The 25,422-nt window shown below is 39.1% G+C and overlaps 1 protein-coding gene across 4 annotated transcripts in view; it reads right to left on the bottom strand.

The window, feature by feature from the left end:
• trim67 (tripartite motif containing 67) overlaps positions 1 to 25,422 on the bottom strand; it is a 79,531-nt gene that overhangs the window by 19,474 nt on the left and 34,635 nt on the right. For 3 of the 4 annotated variants that reach the window (XM_074685250.1, XM_074685248.1, XM_074685246.1), the window contains exons 2-5: positions 20,876 to 20,971; positions 16,826 to 16,948; positions 6,287 to 6,397; positions 2,650 to 2,803 (exon numbers count right to left, since the gene is read on the bottom strand). In XM_074685250.1, coding sequence (XP_074541351.1) covers positions 2,650 to 2,803; positions 6,287 to 6,397; positions 16,826 to 16,948; positions 20,876 to 20,971 — 484 coding nt within the window. The remainder of the gene's footprint in view (positions 1 to 2,649; positions 2,804 to 6,286; positions 6,398 to 16,825; positions 16,949 to 20,875; positions 20,972 to 25,422) is intronic. The other variant, XM_074685247.1, reaches the window with a different exon arrangement.

Here is a 25,422-nt window from a genome sequence, read left to right on the forward strand (position 1 = left end):
TTTTCAAGAGCAGAAAAAGTTTTGCATATGCTGGGTGATTCAGTTCTCAAATGTCTTCAGAAACCCAAAAAACAGGACAAAAAACAAACAAAGCTGAAGAATTTTGAAATTCAGTGTTGGCACTGAAGGAGGTAATAGAAAACTTTCTGGGACTGATGTCATCAGTTGAGGGAATAAAGAGAAACACTGAGCATAATCTTTATATAAAAAGAAAATCAAGACTCTCTTCTCCAGGACAGCTCATCCAGTTCAGATTGGCCCCTGCTGATGACAGCGAATAATTTAAAGCAGCTCATGAATGAGGACACCTCCTACACTGCGCCGCTGCTTTGACTTCTGTTCAAAGACCTGAAATCAAACGGTCTATCTTTAAAAATGATCCCTTTGTTCCACGTTACGAGCGAGATGTGGCTGTGGGGTAACGTTAGGAACAAAGCTGGGACGACTTAAGCCTCTGTAGCTTTCTAAGTCTGCTTCTAATTCTCACAAGTGGAGGCAAAATGAGAGAAATTCTCCCTCGATAAAACTCAGTGTGGGTCACGACCTGCAGATGTGGGTCAGATCTTTCTTTATTAGTCTGAATTTATCTCTGGGTGATTGAGATCTGACGCAAGGGATGAAGAAAATGTCTTAGAAGTATAAAAGCTGACTCGAGGTTGCCCCTGGGAGGAAACATAAAGCTTTATAGTAGCCTGAATATCATTAACCCATAAGGAGTGCATAGTTGCTTTATTATGTACAAATTATTAACACTGCAGCACTTATGTGATCATGATTATATTACACATGCTTTTAATGGGTTAGCAACGTATCCCAGTTTGTTTTGTAAGTACTGTATCATAACTAATTAAGACAGCATAATAATGCATGAAATATAAGTCTTAATGATTAAGAGCAGAGGTATCAGGCAGTAGAAGATGTTTATAGTGAGGTTATGCGTCTGCAGAGGGAAGCAGCTCATCTTAACCGCCTCAGTGGGGCAGTATTCAAATTAAAGTTGCACAATGATGATTACATATTCAGCATACATTAACAATACACCTGGGTAATCTCTTATAGAGCGCAGCAGCATGGATGTAAAGAATGGTGTGTTTACTCATGCATGCTGACTAGTTGCTGGGTAGAAACAGACGATGAATATCTAATCAGTTGTGTGTATTGTAGAACATCTTGAAGCAAGGGAAAGGCCTTCAGAAATGAGCTGCTAACGTCATCATGAGGAAGATTTTTTTTTTTTCAGGTCAAGAATATACAGAAGAGGAGTACAGCCACCAGGGGAAAAAATATGTCCAATTATTTATTTTTCATTACTATTTTTCCAAGAGAAATGTCAGAATTCAGAGATTAAAGAGGCTGTGAGGAGTTTGAACGTGATCTTGAAAAAGTCTCCTTTCTAGATATATGCCCGATCGTAATCCACACTTTAAAATAAGATGATCAGCACAAATGTTGCTGGTCAAATATCATTTTAAATTGCTACTTCTTAGCTTTCCAACCGGGTCAACCGAGAGTGGATTGATTTACAGCACGTCTAGGTCTCTATGGCAACACCACACCAGCTGATGAAGTTTAGAAGTGAGAAGAGATAAAAAAAAACTCTGTGTTTTTCTCTGCTAAAAAAAATTTCTGCGATTAATTTTGTAGTGATGGTGGATACAGCAGCCTAACTGTCAGACAGAAAAAGGACAGAAGAGAAGAAGAAAGCTAAATGGGTGATACAGCCTGAGCTAATCGCTAATTAGCCTTTAGCTTCGGCTGTATCACTCTATAACACAGGGGCTAATCTGCTTGTGCTAATGTTCATTCAAACCCACAGTCAGCTGTTATTCTGCAGTGGTCTATTCAAACTTGAGAGTCTATCAATAAAATGTAGAGTGAGGTTGCGTTAGCTCTGCTTGGTAGATGACTGACAGGACATAGCTAACCAGGATTTGCTAACGTTAGACATTACGGACATGTCTTAGAGCACCAGGCTGTCAGCTGTGTTAAATATAGATGGCTACTAAACTACATACAAACTGACAGTGTTTACTTGTTGTCATATTAGCCTACAGATACATCAGAGCACCGGGCTAACATATAGCCTGCTGCTACAACATTTGCTTGATGTCACGTTTCAAACCGTAGCTCTACATAACTGTACTGACAAGTCTCTTACCTTGTCGCGTTGTATCCAGTAAAAAGTTGTCTTGAACAAAGAAAAATCGTTTTGATCTGATCTCCATTTAATTCCAAAACAAAAAAAATGCCTAGCTAAAAGTAACTCACAACAGTGTATGGAGACTCCAGGCCACAAGGTGGGGTGGCAAGGAAGTGCAATTAAGACAGATCCTCCTCAAAGTCCATCAAAATCCATCTTCAAAAACAGAATTCTGACTTTTTTTCCAGATTTAAGAATTCTAAGAAAGAATTCAGAATTCTAACTTTTTACTCAGAAAAAAAGTAATTAATAAAATGGATTTTTTTTTTTTTCAGTGGGCTGAATCCTCTTCTGTAAGAATGTTAGCCCCATTTAAGCATTTAAGGTTTTGTAGAACAAAAAAATCTTACAAAAAAACAAACAAACAAAGAAACATAATTTTAATAACAATTTTTTGGTAAACAAAAGATGAAAAAATCATGTTGTTTAATATTTTTAACAACATTTACCTTTGCCCTGGCAGAAGTCCAGCTGCAGGATGGTCTGCAGCAGCGAGTCAGTGTTGAGAGTGAGGTCAAACTCAGGGCCCACTTTTGGCTCCAGGGCCCCTTTCACCCAATGGTCCTGAGACGATGTGACCCGCTTTATCAGAGCATCTGATATCTGGAGACACACATGAGTTTTATCGTGAAGTGAAAGGTCAAAGCAGGCAGAAAAGGTCAGAAGCAGGGAGGGGAGAAATGTACAGAGGCAGAAATAACCTCCCTATAAGCAGATTGGCTCCACTGTTCTAGGATCTGCTCCATTTGCCCTGCTTCATTACATTGTGTCTGACAAGCCAAATGAGACACGCATTAGTGCAGTTCAAATATTTAAGGATAAGAATTAGACCCCTCGCTGGTGGGAGCTCCACTGCCTCGGGATGAAGAAAAAAAAGAGACTAAGTGAATTCATTACATGAAACTACACTCTGCACTCAGCTGCAGGAAAAGATCACTATCGTCTTTAAAGGCAAAACATGAGCTGAGGATTTACAGTCCCATCCTGCAGCATTAAAACCTAAATTGCTTAATTTAGCTTCTTTTCCCATTCTGGATTAGCTGCGCTGAGTGTCCCTGAACTTGAATTTATCCTTAATATCCACCTTTGATTCCTTAAAAGCCTCAGAGTATGATTTAGGCTTTTGCAACCATAAAGAAGCCTGTAATCAATACATAATGAAATATTCAGATGAAATGGAGGCAATGGTGTGTGTGCATGTGTGTGTGTGTGTGTGTCCCTCAGGAGCCCTTTTGATCTCTATTTCATCACTCCTTTCCACCTACTCTCTTTCTCTTTCCTGCTAACACTCCTTCTCTAGAGGTAGAGATATGATTCATTAACAGAAACAGAAACAGCAGAAAGTCATCTTCTGTAATTCGGTATGACTCAAATAAATTATACAAGTTGTTTCGGGGTTGGGGACATTTAAAAATCCCCCGAACCGTAATGATTTTTCCCACAGCAAGAAAAAGGTATTCTTTTACGGGGTATTTTTTTTGTTGTTGTTGTTTTTTTTAGCTTTTTGTCCTTTAATATAGGGACTTTTAAGAACATACCACCATTGAAAGTAATATCAGTTATAGATGGAAGCTCTGATATGACACAAAACAAGACAGGATGTGATCATAGACAGGACATCACCCGACTGTTCCTGAAACAGTCAAATGAAGCCAATAGCCACGGACACAGCCATATTGGCTATGACGTGGGGTTGAGTTTCCTTTTTAAAAGCTATAGGGCACCCATTAGTCACATGAGCTGAGCTGTGTCTCTGATTGGACAATCAGATGATCCTTACATCTTCTAAACCGCCAAGTTAAAAAAAAATCCATCTCCTGTACAGTGTGCACCGATAGCAAAATGAGTGTTTTAAACTCCAGACACTTTCTAAACCAGGCTGTAAATATGTTTTTTAAGGTTGTTTAAGTCCCTTTTTTGGGGCTGGGTGTGTACCTGCCCCCCCGGTCTTTCGGCAGCCAGCCTCAAGCGGATTCTCAATGAACAGCAATTTTAGCACTCCCACATAGGCTTCATTTTTTCTAAACCAGATGTTGCCCCTTGAATACAATACAATACAACAGCGCTACAGTACTCTGTGGCACAATGCATTGTGAAAGTGTGTGTGTAGCAGTGTAATGTGAAATGTTACAATATGATACAATTTGGTGCAAGACTATGGGATACAATGTGTTGCATTTGAATGTGATGTGATGCAACGCCAGACGAGAAGACTTGATGCGCGATGAGGTGATACAATATGAGACAATGGGCTGTGCTGAGAAGCTACAATACAATCCAAGACAGCACAGTACTATACGTTCAAAGGGCAACACCTGGTTAAAAAAAAAAACGAAGCCTAAGCAGAAGAGCTTAAAGTTTCAATTCAATGAGTGTCTGTTTGAGGCTGACTACAGAAACTCAGCTGGCTCTCTGCTGATTCAGAAAAAAATGACCCCCTCTACAATTCAGTTTGTGATGCTAGGCTCTCATGGCTCAGAATAGACAACAGGTTGGCATGTAACCTGGCACATTTCTTCAGGAATGTTCTTTGTAGTAAGCAACCAAATTTTCTGTATTCTCAAATAAATTACATCAAAGATCAACATGGTTTCAGAACCAGACAGGCCTCTAATGGTCATATAGTTAAACAAAATCCAGCACAGAGGTTGTGGACAGAACTGTAATGTTTAGGGCCATCACAATGTGGAATAATTTACCAGTTATCATTGTTCAGGCCCCAAGTAGATCCAGTTTTAAGAGATTAGTAAACATTTTAAAACTAATTAATAAACATTGATGAATTCTTATTGCAATACATGTAGTAAATTCTGATACCTTTTATATTAAATTAAGTATTTACTGATGTGTTAATTGTTTTTTATGATTCTTGTATTTTATGTGCCCCTTTATATGTCTTATTCTGTATGTAGTTAATAGTTACTTGTGTTTTTGTGTGTTGTTTATGTGTATATTCTGTGTTGTATATTTGCTGTATGTGGGCCCTAGGAAGAGTAGCTGCTGTATTGTTAGCAGCTAACGAGGATCTGATGAAATAAAGAAATAAAGACCGGCAACCACATACAAACCAAGTCACAAGAAAATGGGGTTGTATGACCAACGAAAGGCTTCAAAACTCTGTATCAGAAACAGATAGATGATGTCACTGAGATACGAGAAAATACAATATGAAATAATGCAAAATGATGCAAGGCGATATGACACAATACTTAAAAATGTTCACTTTCTCCGTTATTTGAATATTTTTTAAAAGAAGGATGGAAAAAACTTGCTGTGAGCCAAATCCTGAGTCTTAGATCAAATAATCCTCATTAAAGTATAACAACAAGAAACTGTAACCAAAATTTAAATGCAATACTGATCACATCACAGAGTATTAATAACAGGGGAGAAGGCTTCATGCTTTCATTCTTCATTTTCCTCTGGAGCAGGTGCACATGTTCCAAACAACCACTTTGAGTTCGACCTCACATGCTCAGACCAATTATTATTGATCCGTTACTGCACACCTGCACCTGGGATAGCTAAACCTCCCCGACTAATTAAAAACAGATCAGTTTTAAAACTACTAACACAAATCCAATGCATGTAGTGTTTGTGTGTGCACGTTTATGTGTGTGTGTCCCTCCTCTGGCTGTGCAGTGTTTTTTTTTTTTTTTTTTTTTTTTTATCTGTGCCGACTTTAGAAACATCAGAGGCTCCCTGCAAAGCTCATTTCTTCTCCTCTGACTTCCTAACTTTTGAATTTACATTTTTGGTTTCACATACTGTAGCTGAAAAAGTTGTTTTAGTTCTAAATGTACAGTCAGGCCTCTGTGCATGAACTCTGAAACTTCAGAATTTGAAAAGATTTTTCACAAAGTACAACGATTTCCCGGAAGAGACCAGCCCAAAGAACTGACTGAGTTAGCAAGAGCTGGATATCTCTGATGTGTCTGCTCCACAGACCTCCCTGTGATGATTGTTTTGTCATAAATGAAGCTCAAAGTTCACACAAAGGTTCTTTTAAAACTGGACTGAATTTAACATCTACTGTTTGGCGCAGGAGACATGCAGACATTATGAAAGCTACAATCAGCTGGATACCTGCAGGAATCCACTGGGATCATTCTCTTTGAGGACTTCCAGACAGTACTCCATCATGCCGGTAGTCTGACGTAGCTTCATGGTGCAGTGAGTGATCTGGTCACGTACCACCTGAAAACACAGAGGAAAGGGATTATATATATGCAGCAAAATCGCAGAGAAGGACAACATGGAGAGATCATTCAAATTTATTTAATATATTACGAAAATTTAAACTAAAAATAAGACAAACACTTGCTTTCATATCATTTTTGTTGTGCAATTTCAAAATAATCCAACTATCTTAATACTAATCTATATTGAATAAAATAAGCTGACTTTTCCCAACATTTTTGTCACCAGTGAGCAAAAATCTGCCGAGGCTCATCCAGCGCTTACAAGCTGTAAAAAGATTACATTTTGTCACAGCATCTCTTTCACCTCCTGCTGTTTGATAATCAGCTATCAGAGACTTAGCATCACACTAACCACCTCTCAAAGCATCCCGCGCTCCCTTTAAAGAGGATTCCCCGCCCTCACCTCAAGCATGACCGAGTGGAGCACAGCCAAAGAAAATAAGTCCAAAGAGTAGGAAGAGGAAGAATGAAACACTCTGAATGCAGACAAATGAAAAGGGCTCAAACTATGCAAACTGCTTAGTAAATGATGTGGTTATACGTGGGAGGGGCTATGGTGGTAAACAAACCAGGTCATTACCAGCTGGAGAAAAGGAAGACAAAGGAACACACAGATGTTTGAGGCCGTTTTGTGTGCTGATATTTGACAAACACTTAAAATAGCATAAAGATTACAGGATCAGGAGGTTTGACTGGCAGCTACACTGGATTACACCACTTTCCTGCTCATCTCTTCTGCTTAGGAAGACTCTGAGGGACTTGATCCAGACGTATTTCAGTGGCAGCCTTGACATGAGCTGTTTAAATATTGAATATGTTAAGAAAGAGTCTCTGTGCTTTCTTTCTTATCCTCTTAAGCATACACTGTAAAATGTTTACTGTTAAATTACAATAAGCTACTGGGAAAGCTGCTGCCAGCAAGGTACAGTGAAGTATTGTAGTTGAATTTACAGTATTTTGCTGTGTCCCTTCAATCCTTTATGACCTATCATACCAGGTCTGCCAGAGCGTATCTTTACATTGTTACGTTCTGCAGTGTCATTATTTGCATAAATCTTTTGCTATTCATCAATACTGGGGGTGCACTAATCACAATTTTGTGGCCGATCACCGATCTTTAAAAAGGCTGACCTGCCTGTACGATTTGGGACGATATCGATTTTTATTTTTTCATTTTTTATAACTGACAGCAACCATTGATAAATACCTGTGAAACAATACATTTTTGTGTTTAAACTTAAACAACCAATAAAGTGTCCTAAGTTTTAGGTCTCAGAGCAAAAAGAAACAACGGCTGGCTGCCAGACCTTCCTGGAGGTATATAAGATCAGTTTCACATGTAGGATAGGCCGGTCACCGATCTCTGATCACCAACCACCCAGGATTAAGGAAATCGGCACCAATTGATCGGTGTGTGTCTAATCAGTACGACCATTATATCTCAAACAATACTAAAATGTTTAAACTTGAGTCCAGAGAAACTAAATGAATTGCTAAAAAGTGCAATAAACCCTAAAAAATTAAAACTGTACACATACTTTAACTACAGAAATGTCTTGGCTGTATCCCTCACAAATATGAATATGAGAAAAATGTGTTTTTAGTGTGAGAAGCCATGTGAACAACCAGGGGCCAGGTGGTATTGTTTTCGTTGTTACGTTTTACTACGCTGACTGGATTGAACACATTAGTGGAATGAAACAGCACTGTGAGACATGTTGAAGGCACAATAAGAACATATGAAGTAATGTGCAGCTAAACGGGCTGTTCCATAACAGAACGTTAGAACTAATGGTCCTTTTTGTTTAATGGCTAAACGTGCATACAGGCCCATGTCATTTGCGCCAGTAACTTGATTGAAATGTTAGGGAATCCTGGTTATGTCCTGCCAGTCATCTACCAAGCAGAGCTAATGTAACCTTACTCTTCATTTTACTGTAAGACTCTCAAGTTTCAACAGACCGTTGTTTGTTTTTACCTTTAGTTTGTGCTCTTTTACTCTCCTGTTCAGCTTTCTTCTGCTCTTTTATCCTTTTTCTTTTTGCCAATCTAGCTCCATTGTCCCCCATTACTACACGTCCCCTTCCCCTGCACATTAGAGAGGCCCCTTCACTGTCCACTTTTAAAACATGTCTTAAAACCCATTTTTATTCTTTGGCTTTTAACCCCAGCGAGACTTAGTTTCTTTGCCTGGTCTTATTCTCTTTTATTTTCTTTTATTCCTTTTTACTTGCTTTTTATTTGCTTTTATTGTTTTTGCAATGTTTTTCTTTTATTTGACCTTTTTTATTTATCTGTTTTATTTCATTTTGATCTACCTGTACAGCACTTTGTCTGCAGCTGTGGTTGTTTTTTTTAAAAGTGCTCTATAAATAAAGCTGGTATGGTATGGTATGGTACACAATAAATCCAATAAATAATTTTCAGCAGAGAAAAACACAGATTTCTCTTCCCACTGCTTAACTTCATTGGCTGGTGTGGTGTTGTCATGGGGACTTTGACGTGCCTTCAAACAACCCGGTCAAACCTGAGAGGGAAGCTGAAAAACAGAATTTAGAAATAACCTTTTGTATGCCAGTTGTTCAATGGCACTATGCCGGGCTCTAGAGGGTTAAAGGTGTCAGTATTTTGCTGTGTTTCTTTAAATGTTACATCATTTACTGGCAGAATATTCACAAGTAACCTGCTGTACATTGACAATATTAGGGTAGTACGGTATCTACTGCACTGAAGCTGTACACTAATCTGTGTGGAAATGAAGTATTGTACAGGGAGCAGCAAACTACAGTAACATTTAAAGCATTTCTTCTGTATCAGAGATGAGAAGCACTGAAGAGCATTGCAAGAAAGAGCATTTTCAAAGACTGTGTGCACATCTTTCTGAGTCTCTTTGTATAATTCTTTAAAGCTCTCCCTGAGCTGCTGACATTTCCATCACAGCACAGGAAGAACTGCAGTTTTTTACTGTTTTTCTGCATTGGATGGCAGCCTAAGAGAGAACGTAGGGAAATGGGAGCAGGTGTGTTTTTTTGGCTGTGGATCAGGTGACTACAACTGTTTGAAAAACACCACGTGAGCCAAAACAGACAGGGGGAAAAATGTGCCAGTATCAAAAAATGGCACATATATATTTCTGTGACAATCTCCTATAGGCTCCAGCAGCGCCGCTTCACAAAGTGATGCAACAAAGAGATGGGAACATGAAAAGAGCAGAAAGATCAATGTGACTTTTTTCTCCGTCTTTGAACGTCTCATGTGCAAACATCAGACATGACGTATGCTTTCTCCTGGAGGAGTTTGGAGAAAGGGGTGAAATGAGATTTTGGATGGCTGTCACAACCTTGGGCTCAAGGCTAATTGAAACTCAGCGAACTGTCACTGCACGATTAGCTTTTTGTGTACAACCCTGTCCAACATGGGAAATGATCTGATGAAAGCACAGCTGAGAAACGTCAAAAGTCCATTACTTGTATTTTTATCTGCATGACAAAAAAGTTGCACAAGATTTAACTGGAAAGGTCTTCTATCTGTGGTCAGTTTGAGAGGGAATTAATTACACAGTTAACCAAACGGTAGTCTAATGAATCAGAGAGTTAATTAGATGGAGTCCAACTAATTAGTCCCCTCGTTAATGAGATCAAAGTTAATTATTCACCTGTCAGCTGCTGTTTAAATGAAAATATGAAGGGCGTAAAGAGGATCACAACAACCCACTGAAGCAGTGTGTAGGCATATGTGTCCTATCCTGTCCTTCATAGGCTTGTGATGTCTGTTAATAGGGGGCATATTGTCCATATGATGGCATTAAGGGAAAAATAATTAAAAACTGTGAAATTTAGTTTGTAAAACCTCCAGAATACATGTTTGTAGAAATTATTTCAGATATTTGTGGGGCTTTTAATGTTTTATCTCAAGTATTTTCAGAGTTTCTTTGTACTTATTTGTAAACATTTCTAAAAGTTAGCACACAAAGAGTGAGGAAATTTGTGTTTGGTACATATTTTCTTTTTGCTCACAGTGCTTCTTGACAATAAATCTTTTACCATAAGGAACATGTAGAATCCAGCCTTTAAAAATTTTGCATGAAACATTTATAAAGCAGATACCTCTGCTGTAAAATAGGATTAGCTAAAGTGAAAATGTAAAAAGATTTTTTTTTTAAAGTGCAGTTCACCAAATGTCCACTTGAGGCTGGCTGCAAAAGCAAAGAGATTCCAATTTCTCACTATATTATATTGTCTGTGTTTACGGTAGAATCTCACATAAAATAATTTTGGTCTCAACATCTAATTTCTGTATCTGAACGCATTGCACAGGGTTGTTTTTTTTTATAATTCCTCCAGATTAAAGGTAGGGTCTAAAGTAAAGTTACTCCTGATGCTCCAAGCCCAGCCTGGCTCCAAATCTCTAGCCAGACTCTTCTCCTCTGTTGTGCCTAAATGGTGGAATGAATTACCTAACTCTACGCAATCTGTAGAGTTCTGCTTTTAAGAGATGTCTGAAGACTCATCTGTTTTGAGAACACTAAGGCACCTAGGGGCCATTTACATGACAACAGTTTTAGGGTGAAACGCAAATGTTTTGTTGCATTTCAGCCTCGCTTACAAAAACTGAGTTTTAACCGACTTAAAACACAAACTTTTGAAAACAGCCTCCAGAGTGAGACCTTTCTGAAACGCTGCCGACACCGCTGCCGTGTAAACAGTAAGCCGGCGTTTTCAGTGGAAACACTGACGTCACACTCCACTTTGCGCGAGTGCATACAACAGGAAAACAGTACCGTTGATACGATAAAGGGCAACTCCGGTTTTTTGACACCTGGACCTTATTTATAGGTGTGTGCATGCTCATATACTCACTCAGACAAACATTGTGCAGCTCGGAGTCCTTCAGAAGTTATTTAGATCCAACCAATTTTAGCCGCACTTAGTGGGGGCCACGGCAAGGGAGCTTCAGCGCAGGACATAATCTCTGCAAAATCACTCATTTTGGCTACATTTTTTCACTGCATTTTAGTGTTTTCAGATGAACCGTTGTGTAAACGTGGCCTTAATCTGACCCTTCTCCTCTTTTTCCTCAGGGGTAGAATGAGTCAGAAAGTCCCAGACCCAGCTCTTAGTGGATATTTAGCACTGATTATTGAATGTTGCTGAAGGTTGACCTTTATTGCTGCAGCGATTAATTGTGTTAACAGATTCTGCATGAATAAAACAGTCCTCTTACACTTAATGGCAGCACCTGCATCCAGATGACTTGTAGCACTTTGTCGCACTAACTAGGTTTTCCCTTCTCTCTAAATTCTTGGTTGTGTTGTGCGTCGCTTTGGACCAAAGGGTAGAGTCCAAAAAAATAAATGTCCACTTTCACAGGAATAATCCTGCTCAATCGTCTCCTATGGGCTTCCAAACGTGTGTCAGTGTCCATGTCTACCTTGATCCCTCTCCTCTGCCTGTATGTTGATGTTTTGGATTGTATCAGGACATTTCTGGGTGGAGAGACTCTACCTCTAAGAAATTAAAGTGAGCTATCTGTCATTGTAAGGAAGAAACTACAGGGTGACATCAATAAGATTTCATCTGCATTTTGTATAGTGTATCATTTTTATAGATCCAGATCTAAAGGAAGAAGGAGGAGGGGAGTACTTTTGAAGCTCAGTGTCAGAGGATCAGCATCAGAAAGACAGTATTCACCTATAGCTACACTCACACACTGGCACTTGAATTATTCACAGAGACAAAACCATCTTTCCACTTCATCTCGGCAAAGCGCAGCTCTTATCTCATGTGTAAACAGCATGAAGTGTGAAGCGTGAAGCCTGAGTAAATCTCAAGATTTATTTCAATTCTGCTGCGTCCCACGAAGACATGCAGTCGGCTCTCCTCCCACTCGCTCCTGCAGGCCAGAGACAATCTTTCAATATGGTCCTCATGCATTCACAATGAATTTGGGGGTGAGGACGAATAAACATGTCAATGCAAGCCTCGATTTAAGATACCAGACATGCCGCTGATGTGACTCATTGTCTCTTCCTTCCGCTGTTAACTGTTTCAGGTCAGGTGAGGGGAACATTTGTCTACTTCAGGTGATTTTTCATGGTCTTTACACTAGACCTTGAGTAGCATTAGAAACCATGACATGACACTTTCAGTACAGCATTAGATTTGACAGAATGAGATAAAACCAATGAGATTTAGGGAAAAGAAGTGCTTATCATGGTTTTACCTGACCTTTTTTTGCATTTGTCTCTATAAATGCAGTTTGACTAACAATGTTACAGTTTTCTTCTGCTGTTTTTTTTTTGTTTTTTTTGTTTTTTTTACAGCTACAAATCAACAGCCTTAAACAAGCAGTTTTGTATGGAGTCACAGGAGTGCAAAATTTGCATAAAATGATTAAAAATTGATAATTCAGCAATAAATTAACAAACATACATCCCAAACAATGAAACAGATTTATAAATTGTGAAATTGTTAAAAAATTCATCAGGTATTTTTTTTTTTTTTGTCTGTAGCTCTTCGTTTACCCATTCATTATTTTTTCTCTTTATTTTACTTATTTATTTATTTTTTAACATTTTACCATATATAATTAAAAAAGATGAAAACATAAGATAAAACAAAAGTCAAAGTGAAGTTTTTTCTGATTTTTTTTTTTCTTGTTGTACTTAAATGACTCCAAAAGTTTGATCCAACAAAAGCCATGGCATTAGCTTCTAACTCCAATAACTGAGGATGTCTGAATCATAATCTCATTCATAGAAAGACACACACACACACACACACACACACACACACACACACACACACACACACACACACGCACACACACTTGTCTTTATGGGCTAACATTAATCCATCAGCCGCTGGATTATGATTTAGACTACTGTGTGTGTGTGTGTGTGTGTGTGTGTGTGTGTGTGTGTGTGTGTGTGTGTGTGTGTGTGTGTGTGTGTGTGTGTGTGTGTGTGTGTGTGTGTGTGTGTGTGTAAATCAATATCTTTGTGAGGACTGTATCCCTGGTATTCCCTTCTTCAGAGGACTATGTGAAGCAAAAACCAGAAATGTACTACATTACCCATGATGCTCACTTTAATCCACCTCCACATCTTTGCCATTGTTTTCTAAATTTGTGAACTTTTGGTCCCAATCACTTCAGCCCTCAGTCATTTCTGTTCCTTTGTCTGGAGCCTGTAATTTAAGCAGCTGGAGAGGAAACACTTTCCTGATTTCTGTGCACGGTAAAATGTTTTTGTAGTTCCTCATCAGTCGTCCACAGGGCAGCCAGTTTTAGCTCTGTTTCAGCCTTCAGCTCTTTGCCCTCTGGCTCAAACTCAATCCCCAGCCTGCAGATAATGACAACATCTGTCCTTAGAGGCTTCCGTCCAACCTTCCTCCACCACCAGCGGCAGCAGCCAGACGGTCAGTCGGTCGGTGGGCACGTTGAGCCAGGGCAGGCGTCCATGTGATACACTGAGACTTAGGAAAACCCCGGCAGAGGATTTAGTGAGGGAAGTTCAACAACTGGAGTGTTGGATAGAAGTCACTGGTTTAGTGGTTCAAAATGATGTCTAATCAGATTCTTTCTTTAGTGAAAGAAATCACTTATCCTCCGGATGCAAAACAAACTTAAACATGACACATGAGGGGCTTTTTGTATTAGTCTGCACGCTCTGGACGACTTTGAGTTGTTCAAGTGCAACCCCTTCAAATGAGGGGGGGTTCAACTAAACTTGATTGCATTTTGCAGTGAGGCTGGGACACGACAAACTCTTTAGGGATTGTGACCCACCAGTTTGATTTCTTTAATTAAAACCATGACGACAAATGCTCATCAAAGCTACTTTTGCGCTTAAATTCTTCACTAAGGTTTAAAAAACTGACAAAAATATCATCTGATTTTGTTGACAAGAAGGAAATGTGAAGATAACACAGAAGCAAAAGTGATGATAGACCAAAATGTTGCTTTTTTAAACATCTGGTACAACTTCTATACCAGTCCCTGAACTATTTCGTAAATGAGTCCTATAATTAAATACAGGACATATATTGATCATGCAGGGCTTGTTTAAAGCAGTAAAGAGTGAAGAATTATTTGTCTGAGCTAGTGCAAATGGTTTATTTTCTGCAAATTTTCAAAGAGGATGTGTGAATCAGCGATATATGGACGGCAGTCTAACAAAAATAATGTTTCTTCCCCGCTGGTTTTCGGCATGTTGCTGATGTCACATGTGATACATTCAGGGACTGTCGGGTATTTGAGAATCTGACGATAACACAACTTTTTACAGCGTTTGAATAGGACAAACGGGTTTGGGATCCAGAGGGTTAAAGATAAAATTCATATTGACACAAACTAGACTAACATGCTTTAAGGTTTTGTAAACTAAAACCATGAAGATCATAAAGGAATGAGAATGTGACTAAAACTAACAGGTATTTTTATCAAAACACTAAGACTGAATCAAAAACAGCGGCCAATATTAACGGAATCCTGACCCACAATCCTGTGTGTTGCCCAGAAAGTGCAGTTATCTTTAGCTTTAAAAAAAGCATGAACAGATTATTTCTAACCTTTTGGAAAAGGTTAAATTATAGAATCTTGAAAAATTCATTGTATTGTTATGTTACAATACCCTCATTTCTAATTTGTCTTATAATAACAATGAACAATGAAAACTGACGACTTGACTGAAAAAACTGACGACTCTAATTTTTACTCCTTACATTCAGCAGTTCATAAAAAAAGTTGAAACTAAAGTTGGGTTCGTCTTTCAGAATCAGGTCCTGCCTTTTTTTTTTTTTTAAGTAAAAAAGAAACTTGCTTCTACTTTTCTGCCTGTGATTGACTACAGTGATGTTTTATACATGCACTCCTCTGCTTAAAGCTTGCACACTCCAGATACTCCCTGCGTGTATCGGTCTTGTCATCTCACAGACAAAAACATTGGTGTTTTTTCATTTATAAATGTATCTTAGATCTGCTTCCCCCGTATCCCCTGACCTCCGCTGTACAGAAAAACTTAGAAACTTTTTTCTTTGTTCACAAAATCTTATATTAAATTCTTATATTCTGAAGGTCAGGAATAAACTTGGGTAAAAACCTTCAAGTTTGCTGCTCTTCTGGCTGGAACAATCAACTAAAAGACTTGAAACTTGGTGAACAGTGGACGCTTTTCAGTGGATCTTGAATGTTTTGGAGCAGATGTTTTGTGTACTTGTTGTTTTGAATGTGATGTTTGTACTTGTGTCTGTAGTAACTGTGGCAAGGACACTCTCAGAAGAGATTTTTAATCTCAACAAGCCTCTTCCTGGTTAAATAAAGGTCATTATTAGGGCCCCAGACCAAGAATCGGAGCGAAGGCCCTCTTAAAACCTTAAGGATTATTCTTACCCCTTTTTAACCCCAAATTGCACATCCAATTACAAAATTCAGTCAGGCAAAAAATATGCTCCATGGCGCCTCCTAGTGGCCTAAAACTGCCGCCCCTCTCTGGCTACTTTGAGCTAGAGCTCTGAAATTTTGCAGGTGTAACTATCATGCCCAGACCTACAAAAAAGTCTCTTATCACCATGGTGAATTCAGAACAGGAAGTTCATGATTTGGACTTAAACATCAGATTTTGATGATTTATAGGGTATGTATTTGAACGAACTAGTACTGGGTTTTTCATCGTATCAACTCCAAACTTGGCTTGTTTAAGCTACGCACATTCACTATGAAAATTAATTAAAGATTGTTTTTGTAACTCACTGGGTGTGGCCATGAAATACCGCCAAAGTTGACCATTTTTTTTCAGCATCAGGAAAACCTCAGTAGCTCTCATGTATTATGTTGTATCAGGACCAAAATGCACACACTTGTTTCATGTATCTCTATGCCTGTTACAGGTAAAAGTACAGTGCCCCTTGCTGTCAACAGGAAGTAATATGTTTTTATCTATCATTTAAAACTTTTACATTTTCTTTGGATTTGCTTTTCATTTGTGCTCACAAATGTTTTTCAAGCCTTCAGAAAGCATCACTTTTACATCATGTTCTATGGTTAAAGGGTGTCTTTGGCGTCTAGTCAAACTCTGATATCCAGCCATCAACCAGGAAGTCATTGTAACCAGCCAGCCTGTCTTTTCCCCCTGTGTCAAGCTTATCTGCATTTCTTCATACTTTTCCTTTTTTTTTTCTTCTAAACCTATCCTGCTTTGGGATTTTTTAATTCTTGCCTGCTCCATATTGGACTTGTTTGCCTGCTTTGGATTACCTTCCATGGATTGACCCCTGACTTCTTTGACCATAAGCCTTTTGTAAATAAAGCATTCGCTCTTCACCAGCTCTATCTGTTTTCCTGATGATGAATGTGACACTTTTTCTCCTCCTTTTCTTTTTTTCCCCTCCATTTAGGTCATGCAGTTTGTGTCCCAGTGTCCCACCTTTTGCTTGTACTCCTTCTCCTTGGTGACTTTGGTGAGCAGCTTGGCTTTCTGTCTGGTGAGCGCCTCGATCAGAGAGTCGCACTGGGCCACGAGGCAGGCTTCGAACTCCACACCGCTCTCCTGGTGCAAAACACACACACACACACACACACACACACACACACACACACACACACACACACACACACACACACACACACACACACACACACACACACACACAGGAAAGGGGGAAAATAAATAAACACTTTGCTAAAAATAGATCTGCTGATATGTTTTTGGCTTCTTTAGCTGCAGAGAGCTGCTTTGCTTTTGTTGTTTCTGTCACTGAAATGATAATTACAAGCAACATCTTGCTCTATTTTTGTTCCCACTGCACACACAGTAACATGGTAATTATTCTAATAGACTGCAGAGAAATATTAATCATGTTTACCATCTGTTTGCACAACAGTCACCCTCTCCAACGAAGACGTTACACACCGTAACATTAAAACACAACTAAATCCCCACGTGCATTAGGGTCAGCTTTTGCAAAATAGGAGTTTTGCATACAGGCCTTGTGGCTGTAGTTGGAATTATAACACGATAAAATAAACAGTGATGCTATTCTGCTCTTTTTATTTTCCAAAGGTCAGTCAACAGCATCTCTGACCACATGTTAGAACTGTTACCATGGCGATGAAGGTCTCTCACTTTAAAGACACGACTGTTTTTATCAGAACAACACGGTATTTACCTCTCGGGAGAAGAAACAGAAATGTTATTATCCCCATGCAAGGATAATAAGCTGTTTTTGTTTTATTTTGAAGGTCTTTCTTGCTGCTGTTGTTCTGAGCAGAGACGCACTCTGGAGATTTTTTTTTTTTTTTTTTATCCCTGCAGAGCTCACATGATGAAGTCTTAGATAAAACTGATTTCCAATCAAGCTTCTCCAGCTGACTGACACAGTTCAAATCTATAAGAGGATGACTCTCACTCTTTTCTTTCTCTTTATCCGTCCATCTCTCCCCCCGCTGTTCCAGCCCCCAGACTGAGCAAATAAGTGCTCAGAGTTTAAGACTCTTAATGCTCGCTCGTGCTGCCGTGGCTGACGAAATATGACCGAGCAGACCGTGTGTTAAAGTGTGTGCCAATGGCTGGCAGAGGCTGCAGGAGAAAGCACACACACCCTTTCGGTTAATCTGGTTTGTTTTAGTTTGGTGACTCAGTGGATTTGCCTCCTGCTGCACAGCGTGAGGAGTCCAAAAGTGTCTCTGTAACTGATTTATTTGGAGCTTAAAGCCCATTAGCAGCAGGTTCCCCAAAGCAGAATAAATTCAGTGCAAGAAAACATCAGCGCTGATGTAAATTATGTAAAAGACTCTGCATGTAGAGGTAACTGATCAGACATGGGTGGAAGTATAGAGACAATCTTGCAGAGACAGATTTTCCTCCATAGTCAAACTCAGGAGTCTTGAAGGGAAATCTTTTTGGAACGTGGAGATTTGAAGACTGCAGAAGGTTCCTGCTTCTTCCTCCAACCCAGTAAACAAAATGTCTTTCCAGCAGCAAGATTTTCTACTTGTTTGTCTTGTTTGATCTTGTGTTGAGTAACTTCACACTTTCACATTTTCTGTGTAGAAACAAGAAGTCAAAATTTCCCTTGTGCATTTCATATGGATAAAAGTTGAAAAGTAGATCAGGTTTTCAGAATTATCTATGGATGACATGCCTCCACATCCTCATATTGTTCAAAAGTGAAGCCTGAATATACTTCTGATGTTTTTATAGAGCAGGTAGAGACAGGCACCAAATTAGGTAGTTTTATAGGTACCAACCGAATTCTGTCAAAAGTATCGGGCACCAATTCATGTAAAATCTAAAGGTACTATGTTTAGGTACCTCAACGCATCTCTGTGACTGTTAGGGAGTGGAAGAGTAGGCCATTTCCCATGCTGGACATGAACACAACACTGCAAGGTAATATACTGTAGAATAAAAATGTTAAATTACAAAAATAAATGTGTCATTATTAAACAAATTGATATTTTTTACCACAAAAACACAAAAAGTACAGAAAATTGGTACCGTTGAGTACCCATACCAATTGCCGGGTAACAGGAATCAGTACCAGATTGTTTCAAATGTGAAAGGTACCCATCCCTTAGAGCAGGGGCGAAATTTTTCAACCAAGCTGTCAATCCTTGCTGTCAGCATTAAGTAACTCTGAAACACCAACTTTCGTAAAGACAAAGAATATTCCCACATGAATTGCATAAAAGAAACGTGATTACAGAAAGCATGTTCAAGAAAAAAAATTCAAAATTAATTTTGAGTTTTCAGTTTCGCCTGCTTTATACTGCTTTCATTCACTAGGGGAGCTCTAAAACCTTTGGCTTCACTTTTAAGGAGCTGTCATGTTGTTAATCTTTACATGCAGTTTAAAACTCACATCTTAGACTGAAAAAAAAACATAAAAACTGTTTTCAGATGCCACCTATTGGTACCCAAATACACTTTTTAGTCCCGTTTCCACCAAGCAGTTCAGTTTTGTCTCGGCACGGCACCCAAGACGGATCCCCAAATAACCAAGATGAGCCGCCCCACTTTTTGGGACCCTTTTGTAGGGGTGCCAGACTAAACTGATCTGATTCTGTCAGATGGAGCGACAACACTGCAGTCCCTTGATTGGTCAAACAAATCATCATTTACCGTGCGACAGCGGCTGCTATTTCTCCTCGTGGCACACAGTCACAGCTTAGTTGTGCTTTGTATCAAAGAGCCACATGCTAATCACAAAGGACTGTTGGATGTCTACCATAGTTGCTCTTTGTTTACTGTGTCATGTTTTTCTTCTTTGTTGGATGTACACATTGTGTCGCACTACTATGACGTCAGACTATTTAACAGATGTGGCTATGGGCATCCAGCTTAGACGCCGCCTACCACGAGGGGGCACGGTTGGCCCTGGAAACTCAAACAGGACCAGGCTTAACCGAGCCAACTTGTACCAAACCACACTGATCTAAACCGGACTGCTAGATGGAATCTTTTGAAAGCCCCAGAGAATGGATGCCATATTGGATACAATACTGGTTCAACATATTAGTTGGTCTGTAAGCAAAAAGGTGGAGCTGAGGCAAGCAGATTACCAGATGGACCTCCAGAAATGTTTTCTCACCCCAAATAACAAATTATTTTGAAAACGGTGCAACTGTTAAATTTGGGTAAACCATCCTTTTAAATATTCAAAACCCCTAAAAATTATTTTAGTCTGTTTCGAATATCTGTGTAGAAATCTTAGCTCCTGAATAGCTACTGAATCCATAACTGTATTTTCTACAGACAGTCAACGTGCTTAGTTTTGCTGCTCCAGTGGACATTTTCACATGTGTGTTAATGGGGTTCTCTGGGCTTTTGGAGCCAGCCTCAAGTGGACACTCCAAGTACTGCAGTTTGTAAGTTTCATCGTAGCAAAGTTTAAGTGGTTTATTTATGCTGTAGCACTTTAACAGTAAGTGCTGTGCTATTGATGATGTTCATGTGATAATGTTATTTGTATTTTACTTGTGCATTTGTTGTAATATGCTAAAAATAGTTTAAGCTCATAAATTGTGTATAGCAGTCTAATGTACATTAATGTAAAATAACCTATAGGATCAACCATGTGTCTCCGCTGCCCTATGGCTGACCCCTGTCTCTGAACAGTCCACATTTCATGAGCACTGAAACGTTTCTATTTCCAGCTCTGTGACAATACATATTTCAGATAAACTGAAGAGGATTTAAATTTATATTTAGCATAGGCGTAGAAGGATGTCACGATGCTGCAGCATAATCCTCCAGCTTGTCAAAAACAAATACCAATTAGTCGTAGTGCAGGTAGAGGCAGATATGAATCTGTTTCTTCAGTATTAAATCAATACAGCAGTTCTCCTGTGAAGCTGGTGTTATTGGATGGATATACTGCTGCTATCAAAAAGGATGAAAAGTTAAATAAAGAAATATAGAAAATGAATATTGAACACAGGCTGAAGTGCTGAAATGTTAACACTGTGTAGTTACCTGTATCTGCTGCAGCAGATTCTTGAGCTGAACCAGGAACTCCTTGGCATCTTTAGCTTTGTCAGAAACTCCGTTCAGGGCCTGGGACAGCTGGCACTGCAGAGACACAGAGGACAGAGATACATTTAACATACATATAACATCCATATTTATGCACGTTTCCAAGAAGCTTACGGATACGGACCAAACAGAGCAGTACCATTGGAAACCGTGTGGGCAGTGTTGCTGTTAAACCGATACAAAGCTTTTGTGAGACACAGAGAAGAAATAACAAAGGCTGAACTTTCGTGGCGCAATCAATTGCCTCACCGACTACCGCCTCATACAGCACTGCTTCCAATTTTGTCTTAAATGTTAAAAGTACATTACCAATATTTCATGCACAGTCGTCATGCTCGTTTTTGGGTTTGCTGTTGTCATACACTTTTGACTCTAGGCTGCCCCCCCCTGGTGGATGTATAGGCTGACAGCAATACCAATGTACAGGACGCATGGAAGAAGGTGAGCAGTGACGGTAACATAGTTTGAAAAGGACTGTTACATTTTCGTACGTTGAGGGAGGAGACATGGGTCTTTAAACCTACTAAGTCAGAACATTTTGTCTTTTTTTAATTAGAGGCTTTACCACTTACTTCTTCATTATTAAACCTTTTTGTACAGACCCACTGTTTGTTCAAGAGGGTGTTCAGACTTTTTGAGTGTTGTCCAACAGAGGCCCTAACTTGTGCACTTTTGAGTACGGAACAGCTGTCATAATGAAAACTCAAATTCTGTCCAAAAATCACAGATTTTAACATTTTTTAATGTAGAAATAATTTCTTGAAACAATAAATTAAACAGATATATATTTTAGACATGCCACGATCGATCTGTGCCAATTTCCTTAATTTTGGGGGATCAATGATTTGCCCATCCTTACATCTAAAACTGTAGAAAAAACTCAGGACACTTTATTGGTTGTTTAAGTTAAAAATAAATATTTTATTTTTTTACACGTTTTGTTCAATAATTTTCAATAAAATAATACTGGAACATTGAAGGTATATGCTGTCAGCTATAAAAATTAAAAAATAAAAATCGGTATCTGCCCAAATTGGTATCGGCAGGTCAGGCCTTTAAAGATTGGTGATCAGCCAGAAAACCGTTATTGGTGCACCCCTAATATTTTTTCATCCCTTAGACCAACGATTTTACTCTTTACAAGCAACTCTGACTCAGTTTTGGCTTTAAACAAGATGTTCGTCTGGACTGCTCATATGAATGTTGCTCATATGCAGTCTTATGTGTTTTTATTCAAATTATTTTTAATAAGGAAAAAAATAACGTGGCAACATTATCTTTGCTCAATTCTCTAAGGACAGGAAGAAGATTTTTGTCCAACATCACAATTAAAAAAGAAGGAAACCTACAATGGTTTGTTATGAAGACAGTCCAATCTCTGACAAGGCAGACAGCAAATTGTAGTTGTGAATTTTAGGGTGGGAAATCAGATTTCAAGGGCCGCCAGTGTCACCTTAGGTCCCTTCCTTTTGGATAAGCTCCAGAGTCGTTTTCTAAATTGGGAAGTTAAACCAAGCATCTTTAGGCCATGTCCACACAAAGCCTGGTGTTTATACATTTAGGCCTGTTATCCACACAAAACCAACACTTTACGTCACTAAAAACAATCCAAAGTGAAGATTTTGGAAAACTCTGGTTTCTGGTTAACAGAGTTTTCAGTTCTCAAATGTCACAGCTGAATGACGGGGGCTCGTTCTAATTAGCTGGCACAGGGTTTACGTCTGGAAAACACAGCCAAATAAGGGTTTGGCAAGTCTCAAGCCACACTTGGCAAATTTGCCCCCTGCATGTGGATGAAAGTTTTTTTAAAAAGCAAACAAGGGGGAATATTCATGTTTGGAAATCCCTGGCTACTTGTACTTGTGGACATGGCCTTAATCTAACCAAATATTTTTCCCAGAAATCACCCACTCATGACTGTTTAAACACCTCCCTTTGTTAGAAAAACCTCACTCAATGACTCTCAGGACATTTTTCTTTCAAGAGAATGAAATTACGTTTGGAGAGAAAAGAGACAGAAAATGCCTCAGGAAATCAAGGAATCCAAAACCTGCACAGTAGCTGTGAGGTATTAGTGACATTCCCACTGTACAACCTAATCTCTGCTATCTCCTGAACCCATTATGTGATTGAGCTGTAACACTGGACAGAGTCCCTGCGAGGCAAACTCTGATCAACCAGAACAACCAGCGAGGCTTTTCCTCAGACGCTGGTTACGTAATCCTTCAGCCCAGCAGAACACATCATTCTCTCTGGATGCTCAGATTACATTTGATCCTGACCCAGAGCTGAATCACTGGGACTGTCTCTCATAGGGACGGGCTCTGCATTGTTCCTAATAATGGGGATTAACTTAATCTAGATGAGAGTCTAGATTAGAGTCGAGGAAATCCATGTGTGGTGTGAAAACACTTTCACTTGTTTCTGTTTTTCTCACAGCAACACAAAAGAAGAAGGAAAAGTGAGCGTCAATTTTCAAAATTTCAACTGAAATCTCTGATGAAGTCATTTTTTAGCTCAATTTCTATAATATGGCACTGAAACTAATCCATTTGATGCTCTTTCTTCCTTATTTACTCTCTGCTCTTAGAGCATTTCACCCCAATTTTCTGCCTCACGTTTAAAAACCAGCCTGAGGGGTTACACCATATATTAATAATCTAAAATATTCTCTATATCATGCACAGCAGCTGCTTCCAAACTCTGTCACCAGCTGATATGAAACATGTAAAAATAAAAAAGAACATGAGCAGCTCCAATAAACCACGACCTGATACGAGTTTCACATCCAGTGTTGAATTTCTTTTGACTGAATTATCTCATCTTGTCACCAGATAATGAAAAATGAGCCGGTGAAGTCTCATTAACACCTACGACCCCATGAACAGCACAAAACAGAGAGGAGGATCCAAAAGCTGAAGCTTGTTGGTTTTCGTTTGTGTTGTACTGTTCAGATGGTTTGCATATCAAAAAGGAAGTGAAGCAGGAACGTATATCTGGGTCATGCAGCTGCTCACACAGATAAGGTATAGCTGAGCTGAGTACGACTAAAGCTAATTATGACGTTTGAATTCTGCAGTCTGACTCGGTCTCTGCAGAGGTTTGAGACCAGAATGTAAAATAAAAGTTAAACTCTTGAAATGCAACAAAGTTTGGCAAAAAAAAAACACATTTTCAACTATTTCTTCAGTTTTCATATTTGTAATACTGAACTGAGTGAAGAGATCACCAAACCCCTGACAGCAGTATATTTTAAAGCAGTGGCTCTAAAATGGTCTGGCTTCGGGAACCCCCGTCAAGTTTACCAGAGGAAAAAGTTCACTTTCTTGAATTTATTTAACAAAAAGATGGTAATTACAAAGAATATCACAGTATGCCAACACACACTCACAAAAAATACAATTTTGATAATAAACCAAAACAACCAGCAGGTGTCGATACAAGAGAAGGAAACATTCATTTACTCTAAATTAGCTGCATTTTAAGCACAATTAGCATCAACAAGTATTACAGGACACCATCGTCATCGACTATGAAAGCTTACTAACGGATTACATTCCACTTCATTAAAAAATCCCTTTAAAATAAAAGCACTTGTGTTTTTTACTTAGGTCTGGAACCCACTTTTGCGTCATAAACTCTCAGTTGAAAACAGACTATTACATATGGACGACGTCTCCACAAAGTCACCCGTCTGTTCCTGATACGGGGTGATGAATCCGATCATCAGCCAGGGCCATATCGGAACATAGACTGTATAGATGGACAGAGTCTACTGCAAATCAGCTATAGCATCCATATTGGAAGTGGCAAAGGCTTTGCGTACAGCTATAGGGTGCCCGTCAGTCATGTGACCTGAGCTGTGCCTCTGATTGGGTGAGCTTGTGATCTTAAAATCCTCTTGACTGCCGAGTTAGAAAAAAATCACATCCCCCCCCCGTACAGTGTGTGCTGATAGTAAAATTAGCGACGTCTTTTGAACCAGGCTGTAAATAGGTTAATTTCTGCTTTGAAAAGGGCTTTTTTTGGCTTGGTGTTTATGAGACTTCCGGTACTTTCGGAGCCAGCCTCTAGTGGACACTCGAGGAACGGCAGATTTTAGCACTTCTGAATTGTCTCATATTCCTAGATCACAGGTTGCCGCTTGTTTTGAAATTGCTGACTGAAGAGGTGGCCCTCCTTACTAACAGCAACAGGTTGCCAAATCTGTCAGTCACATGAGCTGTGCCTCTTATTGGACAAACTTGTGACCTTAACATCTACAAATAAACCACTGAATTAGAAAAAACTGACCCCTGCAGGGTGTGTGCTGATAGACAAATGAAAGATTCTGACCCTAAGCTTTTATGAATCAGTCTGTAAATACATTTTTAACGCCATAAAAACCAGGTGGTTATACTTTTTTTTTTTTTTTTTTTTTTTTTTTTTTTTTAGCTTGGTGTGTACGTTGTTGCCTGTCATTCTGCAGCCAGCCTCAAGGGGATACT

The sequence above is a fragment of the Halichoeres trimaculatus genome, unplaced genomic scaffold (genome assembly GCF_033239565.1).
Source record: "Halichoeres trimaculatus isolate MK-OKI-2021-1 unplaced genomic scaffold, fHalTri1.1 fHalTri1_scaffold_13, whole genome shotgun sequence".
NCBI classification, from domain to species: Eukaryota; Metazoa; Chordata; class Actinopteri; order Labriformes; family Labridae; genus Halichoeres; species Halichoeres trimaculatus.